At 46.6% G+C, this 23,774-nt stretch overlaps 1 protein-coding gene across 4 annotated transcripts in view; it reads left to right on the forward strand.

The window, feature by feature from the left end:
* The first annotated feature begins 2,147 nt into the window (after positions 1–2,147).
* RHBDL3 (rhomboid like 3) overlaps positions 2,148–23,774 on the forward strand; it is a 60,928-nt gene continuing 39,301 nt past the window's right edge. For 3 of the 4 annotated variants that reach the window (XR_004149016.2, XM_077787381.1, XM_031506362.2), the window contains exons 1-2: positions 2,148–2,493; positions 5,959–5,982. Coding sequence is in view for 3 of the 4 variants with exons in the window: in XM_077787381.1 (XP_077643507.1) it covers positions 2,374–2,493; positions 5,959–5,982 (144 nt within the window). In the remaining variant the exon portion in view is untranslated. The remainder of the gene's footprint in view (positions 2,494–5,958; positions 5,983–23,774) is intronic. The other variant, XM_031506363.2, reaches the window with a different exon arrangement.

The following is a 23,774-nucleotide window of genomic DNA, read 5'->3' on the forward strand; positions in this document are numbered from 1 at the left end:
TCCACATAGTTCCACTTATCAGAATTGGGAAGTTTTGTAGCTTTGGGGCTACTTGGGGTGGAGGAAGGACCCGTGAACAAAGTGTTTCACTTCAGTCCAGAGGGCTTAGCTAACAGATGTTGGCTGGGTCCCTTCTTTGAGGAGGGCTTTTGCATATTCATCAGCTGACCTTTTGAGCCACTTCCAATGCAGGAAGGACATACAGCTATATTTTGGTTGGAATATAAAAGTTACCTATATGACTGAGTGTGAAAATGGATTGGGGTTTATTATCTCAAGTCATTTCTGTCTGCATTTCTTCTGAAACCCTTCCTTCTGTCTGCATCTGCTCTGGGGTGGCCCACAAATGCCCCAGTTTATCTAGCAATTACTGTCTTCCAAGGTAGAGTCACCAGGGTATGCAGTGGGGAGAAATGACATTCTAAATTAAGAGCCTCTCACACACTTGCAAGACGATAATTTGTGTGTAACAAAACTCCTCATTAGAATACTGTTAATTTCCTTTCTGTGGCAATTATAGCACAGCACTAGCTCATATGTGCAATGTGCAGAGATATTTCCTTGGAAAAAAAAACAACCAAAACCTATAATTACCACTAGTTAGAAACAGTCCTTAGAGGAGATAAATGAACTTGTAACTTTGCAGCAACTTCTCAATTTAGTGGGAATTTGGTGTTAAGGTAAGGAGTTTGGGGGGTTCTCCCTGTTGTTGATTTTATTCATGTTAGACTTCACAGTTGGCATTTTCCCACTAGCATCTGGAATCGGAGATGATAGAGTCCCCAACGGAGTGGAACCTGTTACCCCTGAAATTCAGCTCATGTATCCTCTCTTTACTCTAAAAACTCGCTTCCCTCCTCCCTACAGACATGTTTAAATGACTGTTATTTCTTTCTGTTGGCATAGCATATTTTTGCTTATCCATCTGTTTTGAAGTTTTGATGAGGTCTAGTTTTTCAATCAAAAAGAGATTGTTTGTATAATCACTGTTTAGTGCCTGAAATATTTTGGCAGGAGTGGTGTTGTATGAGTGAAGTGGGTTAGTGCTTCTCAGAAGTGCTGGATTTGGTATCCTGTTCTTATGCTTCAGGAGAGCAGGCTGCACAGGCTCTAGAGCAGGGAGAAATGGCTCAAGGAATTGCCTTTAAATGGCAAGGTCTGCTCTGTTTCACTGATGTAATGAAGGGAACAGAAGCCCTCCTCTTCATCAGCTGCACTGAAGACCTCAGAAGAGCTTTTATTTTGTTATTTTCCTACATGAACCCTGAGCTTGAAAAGTTCTCTTCAGGTCCAAGGACTCTGGTTTTACTTCTCTGCTGTGTGCTCTGCTACTGCAGGATGGAAGATCCTGCTCCTTTTCCAGAGGTATTCTAGCTGATTTGGTTTACTTTTTGTTTTTGTGGTTGGTTGATTTTTAAACAGATTATAGAGAAAAGAGAGACTTCCAGCTTGGTTCTGTACTCGTGACTGAGGTGTGTCTGATCTGGTACTGGACCTTTTCATCAAGAAAACATAGCCTGTGGTGCTGGACTCTGCTCTGACTGTGCGTTGTCTGGCTTTTAGCAGAAAGCAGAGGCACAGGCACCATGTGGATCAGCCTGGCTCTGCCTGCCCTTCCCCCTTGCCAACCTGCTATTTCTGTACTTGATTGGAAGAAGCTAAAACTGCTGGATTTTTGCCGGCAGTGAAGGCATTCCTCAAGTTCCTAATCCAGGCTCCAGATGGTTAAATTGTCCATCCTGACATATAGGAACAAGTAATTATGGTAAAAGATGTGAAACCCCACACCAGCCTCTCACGGTGAGACTGTAGGACAGAGAAGTCGCCTGCAGGGAGCCCCGATGGACCGGCACGGCTGGTCACCTGTCCGCGGGCAGGAGGGCAGGGCTGGAACGGGCCGGGCCCCGCCGCAGGGGCTGCCCGGTGCCGGTCACGGCCGAGCCTCCGCGGGTCGCCCCGTGGGAGGCGGTGCCGGCCGTGGGCAGGGGCCACCCGGCGCTGCTCCCCCCGCCGCCGCCAAGCCCGCATCCTCGGACGTGCCGCAGCTGCGGGCTCTGCCTCCGAGAGCCCCCGGGGCTCCCCCCGCGCCGGGAAGGGCGGACCCCCGTCCCGGGCGATGGCTCGGCCGCAGGGGCGGGAGGCGGGGAGGGGTCACTGCCCCGGCCGGGGCCCGGCCGCCGGGATGCCGCCCGCCGGCGCTGCCCGCGCTAATTGGATATTCCGTGGATGGAGGATTCCCTCCCCTCCCGGCTGCGGGAGTCATGAAGGCAGGCTCGGCTGCGCTTGAAAGTTTGCCAACCAGCAGCTAGGTTTAATTTCTTTAAGGATCTGGGGAGAAGGGGGGCGGGGGCTGGAGGGGGACCGTTTCCAAGCATGGGAGACAGGCTGCCGGAGCCTCACGCCAGCTCTTCCCCTGCTGTGGCTGCCAGCTCGGAGGCGGAAGAAATCGAGGTGCTGGACTCCGAAGATGTCCTACCTATGGCCGCAGAGGATGTAAGTTTCCTTTGCTCGGTATCTTCCCCCCTTTCCCCCGGGCCGGGGTAATCGGCTCAAGCTATTCATAGCTGAAGCCCGGGATGGGCACAGGAGCGGGGCCGGTGACCCTGCGGGACCAGGGAAAGCCGCTGTCCCCGCCGCCCTCCCGCCGCCCTACGCGCCTCCCGCCGCCGGGTGTCTGCGGGCTCCGGCAGCCGCCGGGCTGGCTCCGTCCCCGGGGCCGCAGCTCCCGTCCTTCCAAGCCCCGGGGCCCGGACCGGCTCCCGTTCCGCTGGGTGTCCGCGTCCGGTGCGGAGATGCCGGCGGGTGGCAGCTGACCGGGAAGGGACACCAGGCTGCGCACGGACGCGACTCGAGCCTGGAGAGGAGCTGACGCCTTGGATCGAGGGGCTGAGAGCTTCTCCAGAGTCACAGCCAGCCTGAGGGTGACTGATGTGAAATGCTCCCGCTCTCGGGAGCTGCTCTCTCTTCCAGCCCCCGAGCAACAAACAGTCGAGTAAGTTTTCTCCTCGGCTCGACAGGGCTGATGGCTTCTCTCCACCTTCCGAGCTCTGATGGCACGTGAGGGTGGGATAACTTGGCACCGGCTCTCTGCTCACCCAGCCCAGAAGGACGCGAAGGGGTCCTGTGCACTCCAGATCTGCTCCTGCCGTGCTGAGCGGCAGTGCCTGCAGAGCTGAGGCAGTTGTTCTGCATCTGCCGGACTCGGAGGCAGGAGCTCGCCGGGCACCTGTCTGGGAGGGAGTGAACGTGAGAGATCCTGCATACAAGGTGCATCCCAGGACTGCTCACAGCTCTCATGCCCAGCAAACTCAGCTGGGATGAGGACTGAAAAGTGTCTGCCTCGGTCTGCAGCGGTAAGTGCAGGGTCTGTTCCAGCCTGTCAGACATAAAGCAGAGATACTAAATGTCTTTCTGAAGCGGGCTCTGACTCGGGTCTTGCATCACTACAAGAGGAGCACTTGGGAGCTGAACGTCCCGCAATGGCACATCGCCCTCGGCCCTCTCTCTAACTTTATGATGCTGCTGGAGGAAGCCGCCCAGGCATGCTTAGGGACAGAGCCTGTTCTTCACCCCCCAGCCCTTCCTTCTGAATCACCTAGAATTCGGTTGCTGTTGGATTTTCCTCCCAGAGGGCAGTGGAGGAAGTGCACTTGCTTGCTAGAGCTGCATTCCCCAGTCTGTGTTCCTGAGCACAGTGCAGTCAGGAGGGAGCGTGTGATGCAGATTGACCTCTGCTGCAACACTGCCAGACAGTCCTAAGAGGAGATGCCTGACTCAGGGGCATGTATAGCTTTGACTCGGAAAGGGTGGCTTTCCAGGAGCTTTCACAGTCCAGGTTTCTAAATCCCATTGCTTGCTTACATCAACTGTGACCTTTTCTTCTCTAACAAATTTTGTGCTTGTCTGGATGGTCCTACAAGAAAGATTTCCTGTTGTGATACATGTGAGCCCCTTGGAGTTGCTCCAGCCTCTACACAAATGCAGCCATTAGCAATTCAATCCTGCCAAGGGGCCCAGGAGATGCTGAAATGCTGAGTGCCTGGCAGGATTGGACTCCTGGGACGGGAGCTGTCCCTCATGAAGTCTAGATTCTCATCCCAGTTCTACTGCTGCCTTCCTGCTTGACCTTGAGGTAGGACAGCTTGGGTCAGATCCAGCTTGCAGTGTCTTGCCATTACTTGCATTGTTATTTGACTCTGGTACCTTGTTTTCTATAATCAACAAAACTAAAGCCTGCAGCTGCACTGGTTATGGGAAGCTGCTGAGACCTGGCAATAGATGATGTGACAGAAGCCTGAGGGATCATGTATCATCTGCAAGTCAGAAAAGCAGGAAGTGGTGTAAATGCCCTCCTTCTACTCCGCCAAGATTTCCTGCTGAAACAAGCAGGCTACAGAGCATCATCTCTGAACATTTCATCTGCTCTGTGCTACTCTGTGCCCCCTGAGACCTTACTGGGAGTTGATTTTGTGTTGTTGCTATTACATCTGAAAGCCTGATGGAAGCTCTCTGGCTTGGCCAGCAAGAACTGACACAAGGTCAACTCTTTCTGTGTTATTAACCACAAAAATATAACACAGTGGAGGTTTGGCTGTCACAGCCTTGACAGTGTGTAACAGCTCAGCTGTGATGTCATTGTAGCTCTCAGAGCAGCATTCCATAAGCCAGGATTCAGTCCCAAAATGTTCTGTTTAAAATGCTGGGCTGATTTATGATGATAAATGAGAGCTTATAAATGGAGAGAGACATGGGGAGGAGGGGAGCCAACAACTTAACTAATGAAAAAGAATTCAGTGGCCTGATACCCCACTGTCTGTCCAGTCAATTCTGTGTTAGATTTGCCTACCATGTGAAAGGAAATGTTATTCTAGGACTAGTTAAGATTCTCAGAAGATTTCTGCTTTGCTAATAGCACTGTGAGAAGAGTCTTATAAGGGTCTGATATTTGTTGCTTTACTCAATTTGATTTTTTTCTGGGAAGGTGAATGAGGCATAAAAAACCATGGACCTGGAAATGTGCAAAGGTTTCTAGGGATCCTAAGACAGTGGTTATCCCAGTGCTGCCCCATGGAAGTTGCTGTCTTTTCAACTGTCCCCTAAATCCAGGATAGATGAAAGTCTTACACAAGTCAGTAGGAATTTCCTCTGTTTCACAGGACAGTGAGGTAGAAAGCCTGGGTCATGGAGGTGAGCTGACACCAGTCCCTCTACAAAGCATAAATCAGAGCCAGTTTCCAGTTTATTTTATCAGTTTCCAAGTGACAAGGACTTGTGCAGTGTTCACATGGTTGTGAACATTGAAGTGGAGCTTCCTCCTATACAGCATTTTTAAGGCAGATCTTATAGAACAAAAGATGTGGGGTAAATCCTTGAGTGGACTCTCTCCAGCCTTCCACCCTCCCACCTTGCACAAGAGGAATTACCTGTTTTTCAGATGTGGACATGTGAGGCTCAGAGAACTGATGGGTTATCAAAGAGCCTGCAGAAAGCCAGGGTCAGGAGCAGGCAGTAGACAGGGCTCTGATAACCCAGCAGAGTAATTGATGGGTCAGTGTTGGGCCACAGGATCTCAGAAAGTGATCTGGAGAAAACATTGCTAATTTGTCTCTTCCCTCAATATACACAGAGCTCTCTTGATCTCCGTGAGTAAAAAACCCTTTTTTCCTTGCTTGCCTGCAAATAGACAAAGTGGGAGAAAACAGAATTAACACATGAATGTTTTGAGTTCATCCTAATTTGGATTTGTAAATGAAAACTGTTCTCCCTGTGTTTGGTAGATTCCCCTTCCTCCTCCTCCGGAAGGGTAGGTGATTCTGGGATGAAGAAGGATGTTGGAAATGGCATTAAATAATTTGGTTATTTCTCTGTTAGAATATAGTTCTACACTTTACTGCATGTTAATGGTCTTGCTCTTATACTTTCTTTTTACTCTTTTTCCTCCCTTATGCTGCCTCTCAGCACTGGAAAGTCCTATTTGATCAGGTATGTGAACATGATATATTCTCTCTGTCTTGTGAGCAAAGAGCCTAACCTCTGTTTAATTTCCTCTGTAGTGGCTTTCCCCTGCATTTAAAATACAGCCTAGGAATAATGTGCTGCATGCTCCCAGTTCCCAGGATGCTGGTGTGCAAGTCATAATTATCACGGCTGCTCTGGGCCTTTCTCTCAGTTCCCCTTCAGGAACAGGGAGAGGAGTGAGCCCATTCCTGGTGGCTCAGGGGCTGAGCAAAGGTGCTGCAGCAGGTGCTCTGTTTCCTGCCACTTGTGCTGTCCTTGCTTGTGGATTAAAGGATCTTCTACTCTTTCAGACAGGCAGACTAAGACCTGTAAAACCAGCACCGTGTTCTTTGAAATGGCTCCCCAGCTGCTAAACTGATTTCTGCAGGGTTACATCATCCAGGCAGGACCTGCTGCTTTAATCTTGCACAGGGTTAGTAAAGAACATGCTTCGGTATCAAAGATTTTGGTTATGTCAGGAAATGCCTTGGGTCAGATCTGTAGCTGGCTGAAGTCAGCAGAGCTCTGAAGAGCTCTGAACTATAGCTGCTGAGATTTTGGGTTCTGGGTTCTAGTTTGTAAATTATGCTTTTAGCTGCTTTAACTGACATGTTTGCTTTGTGGTCTCCCTTCCATCTGCCGGGTTGAAATGTGTAGCAGCTATAAACAAGAGGGATTTTTCTAGGGTTGATTTGCTTCTAAACTGCAGCACTCTCCTGATGTCAGAAACTTTTGTGCTGTTGTGCGTGCATGTAAATGTCACCTTCTGTAAGGGAGCTTCCTCTGACGCTGGCATCATCCTGGCAATAAAGTTCGGATGGGATTTCATCCCTGTTTTATGAAGCCATAATCTTGTCTCTGTGTCTGGCTGAACTACAAAGCCAAAAGCTGTGATGCAGCCAGTGAAAGGATGTCCTTGGTACCCTGGGGGTCCTGTTATCATTCAGCTATTAACTGGGGCTGCCTGTTCTGATGAGTGCTCATTTATACACGGTTAGCTGTGACCAACTGCTAATCCACGTGTCTGGACTGCAGCAACTTGGCTGTGGTACAGTCAGCAGGCAGTTGGGAGCTGGGAATTACGATTGTTGATCACACCTAAATTGTGTGGTGTGTTTGAATCTGCTGGGGCTCATAGGAGATGCTGCCACTGAAAAGGTGGATGCACAATAAATTGCTTGTGGTCTGGGCTGAATGTTTGTTTCAGCTGCTTTGAATTCTCCTGTCTCCAACACTGGCCCTAATTTGGAGTCTAATTCTACAAGCCTCCTTTGAAGTCATTGAGTCCTTGTGGGATGGGGCTGTTGGCTGGTAGTTACCTCAGGCTCAAAGAGAGGAATCTGTAATTTCCCATTGGACTTGTTTAAATAGTAGATGGGATTTTTTTCCTCTTTTTTTTTTTCCTTTTCTTTTTTTTTATTTATTTTCTTTTCAAGAGGAAGGAGTTTGACTGTTACTGTTGGATGTACAGAACACTAGCACAGTAACAATGGAAAAGGCTGTAAAGACAGACCTTCAATAATTAGCTGTGTTTCAATTAGGGCTGCAGCTGAATTTTAAAACTTGTCTGTAAGACTTTATTATCAAAGAGAATGCAACCTGTGATAACTACACATAAGTCCTGAATAAATCAATAATGTCCTTGCTGCCTGTGGGCAAAGCTGACATCTTCCTGGAGCATTATATCAGCAAAGCAATGCAATTAGTCCTGCAGTGAATTGCAAGATGCTGTTTGTCATGGAACAAGGTTGCTATTCCCAGCAGCAAGGTGCCAGGAGGAGAGGGGAGCACTTCGTTTAGCTCTGATTGGCATCCATGTGAAACATGAGGACAGTGTTAACAACTGGAGAAAGGCTGTGTGTTGACACTGGGAACAGTTGCAGCTCTCTCTGGAGTCAGGACCTGGCTGGGTGGGTACTTGGAGAGGAAATGGGTGGCCCAGGGTGCACATGCATTTGTGGCTCATGGGCTGGGACTGAGGTTTGAGAGCCACCCTCTCAGTTGAGACACGTAGGCTGCTGCACTTACCAGCTCCCAGGAGAGCAAGAGAAGGCTCTGGAGAAAGTGTTAAGAGTAGTTGGGAATTTACAGGCTGGTAGTCTGCAAGTGGCTTGTTGGCTGTTATACTCCATCATCCCAGAAAACTGTGAAGGACAGGTCAGTGCACACACATAGCATTTGAGAGGGGAATGAAATTATTATTAATGCTTGTTTGTTTTTTTTTCCCTGAGGAAGTATTTTTAAAACTTTATTTAAGTTTACTGACCAAAAAAAAAGCAGCAAGTTTTTTGTTTAGGCATACAAAATATAAGGGGTTTCATTTTTTATGATCTCCCCTTCCCCAGCTTAAATTAAAAATTCAAAACTTCTTGATGGAAAAAATTCTGCTCAGCCATAAAGCAGTGCTTTTTGCTTAGTTATTTTAGGAGAGAGGAGTGACTGACCATGTATTCTGTAGGAATTTTTTATTTGTTTTGATCCACCTCTAACCTGTCACACCGGAAACTGTCAGTGACTCAAGCCAAGATCTTCAGCCACTTGCAGATTGATTTATTTAAGAAAGAACTTAAATTTGACAAAAATCAGACCCAGAACTGCTTCCTATGCTTTGAGGTTCAAAGAAGCCCCGGCCAGGACAAAATCCTGACTACACTGAAGCAAGTACTGAAATTCCTCCTGGATTTAGTGGGGTCAGCACTTCACCCAGGAGTTTGGGAGCAGGCAGACTCACAGCTCTTCAGTGCTGCAGCCAGACAGTTACAGTTCAGCTGCTGCCTCATACTGTGCTTGCAAGATGTGGTTTTTATTACAAGGCCATGGCCCTCGGGCAGCTCTAACTCACTTTTATATGGGAACTTTTATAGGGATTCATACATTTATTTATTGTGCTCATAAACACCCTCCACCCCCACACACACATTAGCTCTGCATCTGCTGCCTTCTGCAGAGCTTGCACCATCACTGTGTGCTCTGTGCTGTCTCTGTGAAGAATCTGAGCTCTGAGCAGAGAAATCTTTCTCCATCCCTCTGCAATCACTTGGGGTTTTCTTCATTTGTCCTCCAGTGGACACAGCCCCATTTTTTTGTTAATCTTCTGGTAAAGCTGAAAATGTGACAATCCCAGGAGCAGCTGCTGACAGTTTCATGCTTCTCTGTGTTAATAAGATTAGTTAATTGCCTTGCACTCAGACATGAGAACATGTCCCAGTCCTTGCTGAAGCCAAGTTGCCTGATGGTTGGAGTCTGCAGATGAGTGTCCTGAGGGGCTGTTCCTGCTTTGCTGTGTCCTCTCTAGGGTCTCAGGTGCAATCCTTTGCTGCTGTGTCCCCAGTGCCCCTGCTTTGGTAGTGACTGCAGCTGGTTGGTGTTACCCAGCCCTTGGCTGGGCTGGGTGAAAGGGGCTATCTAGGACAACAGTGTTTGTTCTTGGGACAGACCTGCTGTCTGAAGGTGGCTTTTAACCTTGTTAGATGCTAAGAGCTTGTGTCATCTCTGTTTCCCCATCCCCGTGGCTGTTGAGATTTTGAGGGTGAATTAGCATTATCAGCCCTCATCTTGGAGTTCTCACTTCTTCTCACCCATACCCAGGTTTGTAGTCATGACAACAAACTTGTTTTAAATAGACACACAAAAAACTCTCAAAAAAGACTCTCCTTACTGCCTCAACACCTTGATCCTATTGCTTGTCAATCCAGGCTGTGTTTTTGTTGCAGCTGCTTTAGAAATCCTAGATTTTTCCCTGAGACTTGTACGTGGGTGTGATGGCAACAGATGAACAGAGTTTATGGGGAATGCAGAGAGATGCCAAGTTACCCAGTCTGTGTAGGCAGCTAATGGAAAACTTGAGCTCAGAAACAAGGCTGTAGAGATAGACATGCACTTGCCAGGAGAAGTTCAGTTGCTGACACTACCAGCAGTGGGTGCAGCTGAACCTGCTCCACCGTGGTCTCATAAAACATTAAAATATGCTTTAAAAGATGCTGACTTTGCAGCTGCCTTTAATCCAGGGCTGGTTCCTGCACAATTGAAATTGCATAGCAATCCATAAAATTGGGGCAGCTATTATCATGGTTGGTGGTAACTGGGGAAAGGAATTATTTTGAACTTAATGATCCTTTATGTTAACTGTCCCTTTTCTCTGGGTAGCCCTTAGTGCAGGCAGGCAGAGCTATTTCCCACGCTGTGAAAGAAATTCCAGTTTATTTACTGGGGCACTGTTGAGCTAAACATGACCCTTCACTTTGAAACATTTCCCTGCCTATTGTTGCTGGCAAACCCCTGCCAGCTGTGGCTGCAAGACCTCTCCAGGCAGGTCTCACTGAGCGGTAGGCAGTGGTTTGTGCCTTGAGATTTCACCTCTTTCTCTAACAAACAATTTGTGTCCCACTGATGGTTTGTTGGATCACTGGGAACAGGTGGAGCGCAAACTGTAATAGAAAGAATAGGAAATTCTGGCAGTGATAGCAGCAGTATAGCCGTGGGGTTGAGCCCAGGGTTGTGTGTAGCCTTCAAGTCTTTGCCTGAATTTTGGACTATTGCTGTCTTTATAGTGTTCATTGGGACATCTGTCCACATTAAAATGCAGACTTGAGGCTATGGAAACGGTGATTAGGAAATAGTCATCAACTTGTTACTTCATCTGCTAAAGTGACTGGGGAATCAGAGGTGCTGGTGGGAAGACTGTCCATGGTGATAAGAGATTAGCACCCAGGCCCCAAACCAGCATTTGCCTCTTCTTCCCTATCAGATGCTTCTGAGAGTGTGACAGGAAATGTGTCCCCTTCTCCCCCTCTGCCAAGATGTGCATTGTAAAGGGGAGAGACATTTTAAAATCTACAAGGGTCTCTTTACAATGCACAGAGGGGGCTCTGCATCTGCCCCACGCCTTGAAGTCTAATCTCATTTACAGTTGTCAGCGTGGGCTGCTGAAGGAGATGAAAGGCAGAGGACAAGGAGGAAGAATAGATTAGTCTCGAGCAGAGGGCACTGGGAGTGCACCTGCCTCTGCCCCACTACCTTGAGGAGGGGAGGCAGTAGCAGCTGGGCATGTGTCATCTGCTGCTCTTTGAGGCACCCAGCCATGGAGCACACGATTAATGACTCAAGGGGCTGGGCTTTTGTGAGTAATAAAGCCCTGGGATTTAGGCCCAGCTCTCAGGCCTTTTCTCTGAGCAACACCATCACTTTACATTTCTCAAGTGGTGTTGTGGTCACAGCGAGCTGTCTGTGGCCACAATGCTTCCCTTTCTCCTCTCTCCCCAAACTGGGCTGACCTTTGTAATACAGCATTAGCCCTTTGACTCCTCCACTTTGGGTTATGGGGCTGGGAAAAAAAAAAAAAAAGAATCCCTTCAAATTCATTGCCCCGCAGATAGCCTTGAAGGGAAGAAAGGGCTGGTAGGAGAGGTATTTTTGCTGAAGGAGATTGGTTTGCTGTTGCCCTCTGGATTATAAATTCCTCACTGCCTTCAGCCAGAGGCTTTTTTGAATACAGCCTGGGAAAGGGGAGCGGAATTTATCCTTCCCTCAGTCGAGGAGGGAAACTTGGGCATTGAACAACAAATATATGTCCAAGAGACTATTCCCTCTGCAGGATAATGTCTTTTACCATGCCTGGATTAGCATCTGTCCATCCCCAATGTTGTTACAGTGGATGGCAATCTCCCAGCACTTCCAGGCTTATACCCAGATTTGACTTTTAGTCACAATACCCTGGAGTGATGGCTCAGCATGAAAAAGCCACATGGAGGTCATTAATGACCATCCCACTCCTTGCAAGATGAACAGCAAAAATGTCCCAGGTTCCTTCTTAATCTTCTAATACCTCTGTACACAGAGCACCAGTCAGCCCTTATGTTGGATGTGGATCTCTGAGATTGTATTTACACCTTCCCTACAGGTTTGTGATCAGCTACTCCATTTCTCCTTTCCCTGGCTATTTGGACACTCCTCTCTCCAGTCCCACCTGCCTGTACACAGACTGTTGACTTTGACTTGTGTAAAGTTGAGAGTAGAAGCCATCAGTACAAAACAGATATTGGCAGCATAGCAAACACAGCACTCTTAAGCTTGTGCCAGTAAAAGTAGGCATCTCCTGAAATGTTTCAAGGAGTCATAACAAACACACCAAAAAACACATGGAAGCTGAGTCAGTCTTACACAGCTCATGAGTTACTGGCAGTTTGATGTCTCTAGATTTGTAAAAAGCCTCAGGAGGCTTCCTACTCATTACACATTTGTGTACCTTCCACGTCTGAGCCTAGAAACCTGCACGTTGGAGTGCAGTGTCCGAGAGCGATGTTGAGCTGTGTCCAGAGCCGTGTGTCTCTGCTGCTTCCTGATCCCAGCTGCAGCAGGGGGCTTTGGAATCTTCACTCTGCTGCTTCAGCTGGGTGTGCGGGATGGGATTTAGGCACATAGATCCTTGCTAATGCATTGTTCTCAAATCCTGTCTTGCACATAGAAAATCACTGAAGCAATAAAAACGTTTAAGCCTGCGTGTTTAGAAAGAAAGGGGAGAAAAAGCCATAAACACAGAGTGGATTGATGCTGTTTTGCAAATCAGCTGGTGCATTGTGCTCTGTGGCTGTGTGCTGTCATGACAGAGAAGGGGAAGAAATCATCTCATCTCCAGAGAAGCAAGCCAGCTGCTTAGCAAGTGGAAACAGTTTGGAGGTGCATTTCAACACCATCATCACTTAAGCCTGTAACAGGACTTTTAAAGTTACTCTCTACCAGACAAAACAAATGTTTCTCCTATACAGTAGGAAATACGATGTTCCCATTGCTTTCTAGTATTTGCAGTCAGTGCAAAAGTGCTGGGGCACATTTGCAAATTAAATGCAGCAGTGGGAGTGTTTGAGTTTGACAGCAGCCAAGAAAGCTGTGATCTCTTTCTGCCTCCTCACTAGGTGTTGTACTATTTGTTGGTCTGAAATCAGTTAAGTACCAGCAGACCATGAGACAAAGTTGATTCAGCTGATGGGCTGTTTTCCTGCACTATTGTACATACAGGCTCCTGAAGAAAGCTGATCTCTGAATGTCCTGGGTTTTTGTGTGATTCAAACCTTGTTGTGTTTGCCTGTTCAAGCTGTAGCACTTCTTTCCCTCTCCCAGTCTCCTGAGTGGTGGCATCAACCCCGATCTGGCTGCTCAGGGTAACACAGGGAATATTCTGTTCACTAGAGACAATATTTCTTGGTGAAAAAAGTAGTGAAAGTCCTGAATGTTTGTGATCCTTCTGAGTCTCACTTGGACCTTGAATTCTTTCAACTTTAAAAGTAAAACCCCACACTAGCAAGACACAAAGAATTTATGAGTTCTTAGTGTCCATTCCTGTTGCTTAGGAACAGCTATCTGCAGTGACCCTGTGTTGGTGAAAAGAGTAACGATGTATGAAACTGATGTTAAACAAGCAAGATCAATCTTACCCCTAGGAACTGTTCTTCATGTTCTTTGATACTTGACATACTTTGTAAGTAGCAAATACTCTGGAGTCTTCTGAGTTCCATGAGGGAAAGATGAATGAGACAGCTGGAGGCAGAGCTGTTTGTGGCTATCATCAAACCTCTGGTCTAATGCATTTCTTCAGGGCAGTGTTCCCTGCCTCGGTGAGCTTTCATAAATAGGTACCAGTGATGAATAGGAGTCCCTGGTTTGTGTAGCATACTTGTTTGTGATGTACAATGGTAGTTGAAGGGTTTGTTGATGGCAGCCTGCAGCCAGTGAGATGTAGCCTTGTGTGCCTCTTGGCAGAGAAAGGATCAATATTATAGAAGGTGAAAATTTGGAAGTGTCGCAAAACCTATTGGAGGGCCTGATCCTGAATACTCTGACGGTTTAGCAAAGCACTTGAAAACAAGTGTGACAAGTTTCCTGGATTGTTTACGTGTCTGATATAAACTATGTTTTGCCAAGGTTGGTATCAGAATGGGGTGTGCCCTAAGGAATTTAGAGTATGTTTTTATTTCTGCCCCTTGGCTCTAAGACAGAGCCAGATGCTTGTCTTTTGCCACTTCTCTCATGTTTACCCTCGCACTGAGAAATAATGGAAATTAGGACTTGAGCATTTTTTCTTACTGCAGGCAGTGGCCTCCATGGAATGATGTTGGGTTTTAGCCTTGTCTTTTGCCCTGGGGAGGAAAATCAAAGAGTTTATTGTGGCTCCTTCTTCCATTTGAACTGCTGCTTCTTCCCTCAGCTGTTCCTTCTTGGTTGCTGATAGAGGAGTTGCTTTTGCACACAGTCCAGCTATCACTGGATTTCTGTCTCTGGGTTGTTCTCCCTGTCAAGAGGGAAGGCACAAACACTTTTCCTTCATATGTCCTCTGACAATAATATTGAGGTCTTGGGGAAATGTTTATTTTTGCATGGACTTGTGCATTTAGGCAGCCCCTTTGGGGGAGACTGCTGTGAAGAGCATAGGAGATAGTTCTCTGCTGCTGTCTTTAGTCTCTGAGCTGTGCTTGGAGACCATGGCTGGAAGAATAACTTCCTTCCAGCCTAAATAAAGTGTCTGAAGAATTGTTATTAAGCTCTATTTACTTTATTACACTTGGACTTGCCAGCCCTGGGAACTGTTTGGGCAGGTCTTGTGCATATGTGCTGTGTGCAGGATGTGCCTTTGACAAGTTAAATATAATGGTGCTGTCTCTTCTAGGGCTTAATGAACCAAAATCCCCTTCAACAAGACCATTGCTCTGGATGGCTTGTCCCAGGATAGTGATAGCCAAAATTCCTCCCAAAGAATTGTTTTAATGTATCTGAAACAGTGTTTTCCATCTTTATTCCCCCTGTGCTCCATGAGCTGAGAGCTGCCATTGCTGCAGCTATGGGATCTTTTAGTGTTGGTACTGGTGACCAAGAAGAGCCAGAAAATAATTTGCCAGGTGCTGATTTATGACCCTAGTGGACAGTCCTGAAAAGCAAAGTAAGAATTTTCTGGGCCTTACGCAGTTCTAGCTGCCTGGAAGCTTCAGACTGTTATTTGACCATGTGGAATAATAAAACAGTGAAAACTAATTAACTTTTGTACCCACTGCAAAACAAACAAGATAATGCAGAAATACTCTACTCTTGTAAGCAGCAGTAACTTTATGGGTTTATAAGCCTGTATTTAATGACCAAGCATGTAGTGCAATGTGTGAACTATGTTCCTTTTGCTGACTTCCAAAGCTGAGCAGAGCATAACAAGCTTTACCGATCACCGAGGGTCTGAACACCAGCTTGGGATAATGTTCTCTTTTATCCTTATTAATTATGTAGGTGATGTGCAGGTGGAGGTTTGACACAAAGCTGCATTGGATGGTTTTTGTAGTCTAAACTAGCCTGAATTACACGGAGTCACTGCAGTTCATTCAAGGAGAGATGCTCTCTGCAGTGTGAGTACTGTAGTCTTTCTGAGGTCGTTCTGTGCTCGTCAGATGTAGGTGATTGAGCTCTTTCTCAGTGGGAGCACCAAGGTGTTTTTCTGATGTTAGCAGGCGAAGAGTCAGCCCTGCTCAGGACCTGTCTCCTGTGGTGTGGCTGCTCTCTGTGTGCCAGCTGTGATGTTGACAGCAGAGCAGAGGTGTTACCGAGTGCCCTGGTGTTGTGTTCCTCGCCAGTGGCAAGGCACTTACCAGCACTGTAAATATAGACGATGCAGCCTCCGTCATCCGACACCGATTCGGAGGGAGGGAATGTCTGGCTGTTCTTCTCCCCTAATCAAATTACTAAGGTAACCCTCCTGCGGTCTCCTCACTCCTGCATTACTCAGTAATCCCTAATACTGGATGTTTAACTCTGTGTTGTTAGACTCAAAGCTGCTAATTCCTCTTGTCCTTTCCTAGGATCTACCAGTTTAGCCAAGATACTTGTCATGATTGTTGATATGGGAACAATTATTTGGAATTTGAAAGAGAAATTAAAAGCAGGAAAACTGTGATGTGACAAGATTTTCCGAATTATTTATTCTCTTTCTGATGGATGTGCTCAAGCTGACATGGTACTCAGTTCCAAAGAACCAGCCAACATGGGTCTATCCCAGCTTTAGTTTTCTCCACAAAGCTAAGTATTATTGCAGAGATATTATTAACCTAAAATAAATGTGTGCACATACTCACTGCTATAGAATTCTGTTTTTCATGCATCAAATCAAGTCCCTGTGTATTTTCACCTCCCTCCCAGATCTGGCAGACAGTGAAAAGGGGAGCTATTTTTAATTTATTTTTATTTCATTTAAGCAGTATTCTGAAATCTTCTGTGTTTTGAGTTCAGGGTATGAAAATGTAGTTTTTCTCCTGACAGGTTTCATGGATTATTGCTATAAGGCTTCATGTCTATAAAGAAAGGATAAAACTTCCTTCAGGAAGTGCAGAAGTTCTGATTTTGGAGGATACAGATTTTAGTTCCTTTTAGAAACTGGAAAACAATAGCAGTCGTCCTCATATTAAAGAATTTACTAATAAGGAGGAACAGTTAATCAGAGGAGAAAAAACAAAAGTCTTATGTGGCAGAGTGGTATCAGAAAGATCCAGTTCCCTTCCAGGGGGGAAGATGACAGTCACTGGATTAGGAATCATTTACCTGAAACAGTATTTCTGGCAACCAGAGAGATTGGCATCAGTGTCAGAATGGTGCTTGCAAACATTTAATCACCTTCTAGCTGTCACTACAGTTCTGTCATCCCACTGGAGTGCCTGCTCCACCTGTCTTCCTGAAAGGCTGGCATGTATTGTCCAGGAGAAAAGATGAATTTCTGGTCCAAATGCAGTCTCTGCCCAGAAGAAATGCATATAGAAAAGTTTCCTCCTTTCCCCAGTGAATGTGCCCTTGTGTGCCTGAGTCCTGTCTGATGGGCCAAAGGAGAGGTGACTCTCCAGAGCAGGTCCATCCTTCCATGCCGAGTGTCCTGCACCCTGGGGTGTGGTGATGGGACAGCAAGTTGTTACCAGGGTGCAGATGCTGGTCACAGCAATAAGGGCCAAGGCCACTGGCTTCTTTGTGCTCTGCAGGGAGGAAGAGGGAGACAGGCAGAGCAGATCTGACTGTACAGGAAGGCTTGAGTTGGGGAAAAGCAGAGTGCCCAGTTTTTCAGAGTAGCTTTTAGGTTAGGACTTCAGGCAAGGCAGTAGGCAGGAAACTTTGGTTGTGACAGGAACAACATTCCCACGTCAGCACTGAACTGACACTGGTGGAGCTGCTTCAGTGCAAAGCCCAGCTCAGCTTTTTTCTGGCTCCCAGTGCTGAAGGGGCTGTTTGTGACAGTCCAGGTGGTCTCTGTGCTGCTGCCTCTTGAACTAGGACAGCCCCCACCTGCCCTGCTGTAGCCTTTTTACACACAGAGCTAACGAAACACAAGGTAAGAGGAGTTCCCTGCAGTTGTATGGGCAGAACTTTTCCTTGCTGAGTACATTTCCACCTTGCAGCACGTGGTAGGCACAGCCCTGGTCTTTGCTGCAAGGGGTGTCTAATGCAGCCCCTTGGTCACAACATCCTGGCACCTGGTAAGGCTGAGGGGGACAGCCAAGCTCTGAGCCCTGCAGCTCTCCTACGGGGCTGCCCTGCAGTGTGCTCCACTCTTTTCTGCCTGATGGAGCAGAAAAGGGAGGAGCAACAGTTGTCTCCTAGGGCTGGCTTGGTCATTGGTGTTTCTGCCTGGCCATCCTCTTGCTGCTGTTGCTCACCAGATAAGTCACTAAACAGCATAATAGAGAGACCCAGTGGCTCAGATCTGATTAATCTCTACAACTTTATACTGTATCATAATTGGATTAGCTGCAGGGGGGTGGTTTTGCTCTTGTTCCTGATTTTTTCTTAAGCAGGTACTTATCACTGTGACATCTGATGGAAGCAACAAGTTTGAGTAGCAAGACCTGTGAATAAATAAGCAGTGTTTGCTTCTTCCCCACTGCTCAACTAACAGCTCCTGCCCTTCCTTTCTAAGCTACTGCTGTAGCTGATGTCTGTGTGGCTTTGAGTAAGCCCTGCAGTCAGATCTCTTGGGAGGTGTAGGCTTTGCCTGACAGCCTGAACCCAGAGTCCCTGATTGGTAACCACAGTTCAGTCACTTTTGGGAAGGATTTCTGCTCAGCAAATGTTCAAAGCAGTATTAACTTTCCATGTTCAGTTTCTTTCATCTTTTGTCTGAGCTTTTTCGTTTCCTTCAGAGCCTGACTCTTCTGCACCTCAGGGTTTTTGCATGTATCACCACAGTGGCTGTGGGTTGTAGGGAATTGGTCTTATTCAGCACTGCAATAGCCCTTCCTCTTCCAGGACTTCAAAGCTCGTTCTCCAGTATCAGTTCATTTAGTTTCATAGGTGGGGAAATGGAATAAGGAAATCAGTGATCATATTCTGTTATAGTGAGGAACTGCCTGCAACAGACCTGAAAAAGGAATTTAATCCATTTGATTGTGGGATTGCCCCTAATTCCTCAAGCTTAAAATAGAAGTATTTTTCCTTGCCATAGCTGTAATTGGTGCTGGATTGGGTACTGGAGAGGTGATGGAGGGGGTACAGGCTGCTGAGACACTGTCTCTTATATCTGTTTCTAGATAGCTGTGCACAAAGAGTAAATTGTAGGTGTGACATCAGGCCATGGTTCTGTTCCAGGAGAAATAATAGATGTACCAGCAACAAACTGGCTGTTTCAAGATCAAAAGTGCTGTTACATTAAAGCTGGTAATACTGCCTGGCTTGGCAAGAGCCTGACAAAGCATTCCAGGGTTTTAATGTATATTCAGATAAACTATCTTCCACAGTGAGGTTCAGGCCTTTGTATTTAGTCCATGTACAACAGCAAGGGTTTTAGTGGCTTGGTAAGAGTGTAGCTCCAAGGAATTCCCTCTTTGTACAGGGCTTGGATGTAATTAATTTGTGAACACTGCGTGCAGAGCAGTTACAGTCTCACAGCAGAGGGTTCAGTGCTTCTTGGCACCTGGGGTGCCTTTGCAGGGTGTTTGGTTGTCAGGCACGGGCTCTGCTGCTGCTCCTGAGGAAAACATGATCATTAAGTTGAGGTATAATGGACATTAGTTTCCTTTCTCACATTTAATGCATTCATGTATTTTGTGTCCACCAGCCCCTTCGGCAGCTCACAGGCTGGATATGTAAATTGGTAGCTACAGAGGATGAATGATCTGTTAATAGGTGGAATTTGATGCTCATAAAATGAATGCATTTAATGTTTCATGGCAATGGTTTGCTTGAATTTTTAAGTCTCCTGAGGATCTCTTACTTGTAATTCTGTGGCTGTGGCTGTATTTGTTACCAAAAGCAATACAAATGGAGAGGCTCTGTGGTTTGTGAGGGCTGGCTGTTCTGTTGTCTGTGAGTATCACTTCAACTTTTTCTGTATCAAATATTATTCCAAGGAAGCTGTGAAAGTGGGAAATGCAATGATGTCCGAAAACAAAACACTGCAGTCAAATTCATGGTGTCCATAGAAATAGCTGTCTTTGGAGATCTGCTCAGATATTATTTTTCAGGAAAAGCCGAGTTTTAGTAGATAATTTTTCATTATTAGGCTTTCATTGAGGGATACAGAGGACTAAAAAGATTTGGGTCATTAAATAAGTATAGATCTGCCACTGTGGGGTTTTAAACACAAAATTAAATCCCAGGCTCTTTGGAAGGGGCCACGCTTGCTTCCTTTGGGCCCCATGCTAATTTCATTGCTGGTTTCAGAAGGGTAAGGACTTCCACTGATTTTAATTTTACAATGTTTCTTTTAGTGTGCAGGCATTGAAATATTCCATTTCTTTTGCTGAGGGTTTCATTAAAGGAAGCTGTATGCCCCTTCTGTGGCAGAGCATTTGTGTAATAAATTGCATTTTACAAACACATGAGGTGGTGATGAACCCTCAGTTATTGCAGAGTTACACTCTGAAAACATTGGTGCTTCTTGTTTTTCACTTTAGCACTGTGAGGCAAATACTTCAGCTTTTTATCACTTCCACAAGCCTGGGCTGAAGGGACAGTAACAAATATGCAGGGAAAATATTGTGATATGCACCATAAAGTTGTGCCAAGGTGAAAGGAATATACAATCTCAAGTGATCCCTTCCCCTGGGGCTTTTATGATTTATTTTAATATTTTCTAAGGTGAAGTGCTGGATCCAAGCCTTGCTACCAGCCAGCATCTTTCATGTCAGGCAAAAAATCTCTTACTTGTGTCTTCCTTGGCCACCGCCCCTCCAGATACTGGTGATTCAGCACAGCAGAGTTTGGCTGTGGAAAGTCTCACTGCTGTCATAATGTGGGTACTGCATCCACCTCTGCCTGCTCTGTTCTCAAGGGATGTGTGCCAGGGTTAGACTGAAGAGTGTCTCAGTTTTGCAGTCTGAGGAAATGACCGTGGTGTGCTGTGTTTCTGAGAAGGCCATTGAAAGAGGCAGATTTGCTGTGTGGGCAGCAGGAATAGAACCAGGGTGAAGTACCAGTGTGGAGTGGCTGAGACTGTGGGTGACATTTCTTTCTCTCATTGTGGCATTTGAAAAAAACTCCCCCAGAGGCAAGCAGGGGTGCCTGGTTATGATATCCTGGCTCTGAAATTGGCTAGTTGTGATTGCAGGGATCTGCAGCCTGCTCTGGGTTAGTATAAACACATGTTTCAACTTGTGTTTCCTTGAAGGACATCAGTGAGTAGGTAGGCAAACCTCAGCTGCTTTTCTTCCGGAAGCTTGGTCTCCCTAATGAAATTCTCAGGAGTTGTTTCTCAAGTCCATGAATTCAGTGGCAGCTGAAGGTATTTGGAAGCTTTGGGTACCAATCACTCCTTGGAGCTGCAGAAGGCAGCATTGCACTGTGGACAGGTCACTGTAACCACCAGCTCTGTGCCACTGAGCTCTCGTGTCACTGAGCTGTGGTGTCACTGGTGTCACTGAGCTCTGGCTGGCGTTGCTGGTGCTGCCTGAGCTCACAGCCCTGCACACAGCTCATGGGGCTCAAGGGGGAACAGTGAAATGTGGAAGGCTGAAAATGACCTCAAGAAATTTCCCACCTTCCCCATCAGCCCAACACTTTAGATCAAAGTTATCTAGAATGTTCCTTTTCCTTGGTGTAGGAAGAATTCTCACTTCAGCTTGTCTGAGACCAGGACCACAGGGCCTGGGAAGGGAAGAGTGAATGGAGAAGCTACTCGCCAGGACCTGCTTCTGGTGACACCAAGTAGCAATTTTTGAAACAATTTTTACTTTAGCTGCCTCCAAACTCTGTAAAGTTGAGAACTGGAGCAAGCAATACTGGTCAATTAAAATGGCAATATAATTTTAATTGACATAATAAAGACTAATGTATAATATAATTAATTTTTTCATGCAATAAAATAGGTCAGGAATTAATCTCAGCTAAGCAACCAGTCTGTTGTACTTCCTTACTTGCTACAAAAAACATTTTTCTATGCAGTGAGATTTTCTAGCAAAGAAGTGCTGAGAGTAGAGGATGATGGCCATGGGCTTGCTTTCTAGCTGGCACAAGCATGCTGATGTGTAGTACTTTACTGAGGGCTAACCAAACTAAAAATATCTCCTGTCCAGCTCCTCCAAGTCAGTGTGATGAGCAGAGCCTGGTTATATCTGTTCTCCATCTGTCCCTTCCTCCGTCATCTTTGCTATCATTAATTGTTAATGTCTGGCCTGAGGGATTGCCTCTTAGCACAGTGCTGATGGGATCTTTCCATGGAGGATTAAGGCTGGAGTGGATTGGCAGGAGACAGTATCCCTGCTGTGGGAAGTTGGCCAGATGTGTGCAAGCTTGGTGCTGCTGCTCTTCCAGTTACTCCAGTTCATATCTGGACACAGGCAAGGGCCAGTTGCAGCTCCACGACCTCTGACCAGTGCATCAGGCCAGGTGTGGTCTGATCTGGGTTTGGGAGAAGCCTCCTGCACCCAGCTGCTGCACATGGCCTTTGAGGAGATTTTCCATCTGTTTGCATCAGCTGCACCATCCCAGGGAGGTGATTTCACACCTGGTCAGGTGTGGCTCACTGTGGTCACAGGGCTTTAATCAAGGCAGTGAAAATGCTAACAGAGTAGTGGGAGTGCTGGCAGGGGGAGTTGAGACGTTATTTCTTACCATGTCATGGTCCCCAGGTGGTTAATGTGTCTGTAAAATCACATAAGTGCTTTCCCATGGCTTTGCTTTCTGCTAATGTCTCAGCTGCCAGGATTTCATGGAACACAGATCTCAGCTTGTGGCAAAAGCATGGCCTCCTTTCCCTGTAAAAGGGCTTGGTATGTATTTCCAGTGTCCTGAAGCTCTGAGATTATATTTCATTTTGTTTTATCAGGTTTGCTTTCCTGCAGAGTCTGTATTTTTTCCCGTGTCTGCATAGGGAGCATGGGAGTATTCCATGGCATTTCAGAAGGCTGGGAATTTTTCCTTACCTGGTTGGTCTCCTGGTCTGCTCCTGGGAAACCCTTGGAAACTCTTGTTGCTCTTTCCCAAAGGTGATATATGTCCTCCAGTAAGCAAAAGGTATCTTTACCTTGCAAGGGCAGCCTGGGGCCTGGAGGTGCAGTTGCTGCTGGCTGTCAGCAGCACAGGTGATGACTCTTTTTTTCCATATTCAGGACAGATTGGCAGGAGCCAGTCTTTGAAGCCATCACACCAGGGAGGGTTTTCCATGTTTGTCGATGCTTTCTACAGCTACAGTATCTGCAAAAATGTCTTCTCCCAGTCTAGAGGGAAACCTTTATATCTAATTCATCTCAGACTCTAAATCATAAAGATAGGCAAGTAAAACTAGCAGAGTTTGCACGAAAGGGCTCAATTTTGTTGAGTCTTCTTGAAGGGGATGTTGAGGCTTCTTGAAGGGAATGTTAAGAGATGTTCACAGTGTTTAGAAGCACTGCTGGATTTATTTGTTTATTTTTCTATGAAAATCTCACTGTTGGTATTCCTATGTCCCTTTTAAGCCATTTGACATGAAAAATTTATTTTTATCCCAGTTCATGAGACTGTACAAGTAGAAATTAAAACACTGCTTGGTATTTCCTTGCCCACCCTATCTGTTAGTCATCCCCAGCTCCTTTCAGCTCTCCCCAGCTCTCCCCCCTTTCCCTCCCCAGCTTGCCTTGAAGGGCTGGGAAAGCCGGCGCTGGCACATTATGTTGCCTGTCTGATTGTTGTGGGGTTGTGTTTGTGTGGGGAAGGTCACGAGACAAAAAGACCACCAGGCAAGGGTGGGTGGGGGGTGTGCAGTCCCTTTCCATTCAGGCCTTTTGGCAATGAGTGGGAAGAGTCTTGTTTGCATGACAGGATTTCAGGGGGCCATTGTTTTTTGTTTAGATTTCTTCCACTGCTGCTGCAATGGGCCCTGGAGGGCTACAACAAAGGTAGAGCTTATATTATGAGATTCATGGGGCAAAGCTCTCAGTGCAAGAGTGACTGAGCCTGACCAGCCACTGTGCTCCTGCAGCCTGGAGACTGCCAGCAATTGCTCTGGCTGGAGTGTTTATGCCATGTCCAGATGTGGCTCTGGTGGGAGCTCTGACTCTTGTGGGCTGAGATCCTTCGTGGGATGAATGCTCTGGAAGTGTTCGTCTATGGAATGAGGGCTGGAATGCAGGGGTACAGCTCCACACACCTGCCACAGTGGCTGTGCTTCCCTAAGTATTTCTGAGACTTCCAGCCAGACTTTTATTTGCAGCATCTGCCTCTTTCCTTGCTATCGGGTTGACATTTTTGAGAGCATTCTTGTGTTTAAACAATGCATAGTTCCTCATCATCCCTGTGAGAAGCTGAGCTGCTGTCCCTGGGTGCAGCTCTCCCCTCACCCCATCCTTAGAAAGCAG

Source organism: Lonchura striata, chromosome 19 (genome assembly GCF_046129695.1).
Source record: "Lonchura striata isolate bLonStr1 chromosome 19, bLonStr1.mat, whole genome shotgun sequence".
NCBI lineage: Eukaryota > Metazoa > Chordata > Aves > Passeriformes > Estrildidae > Lonchura > Lonchura striata.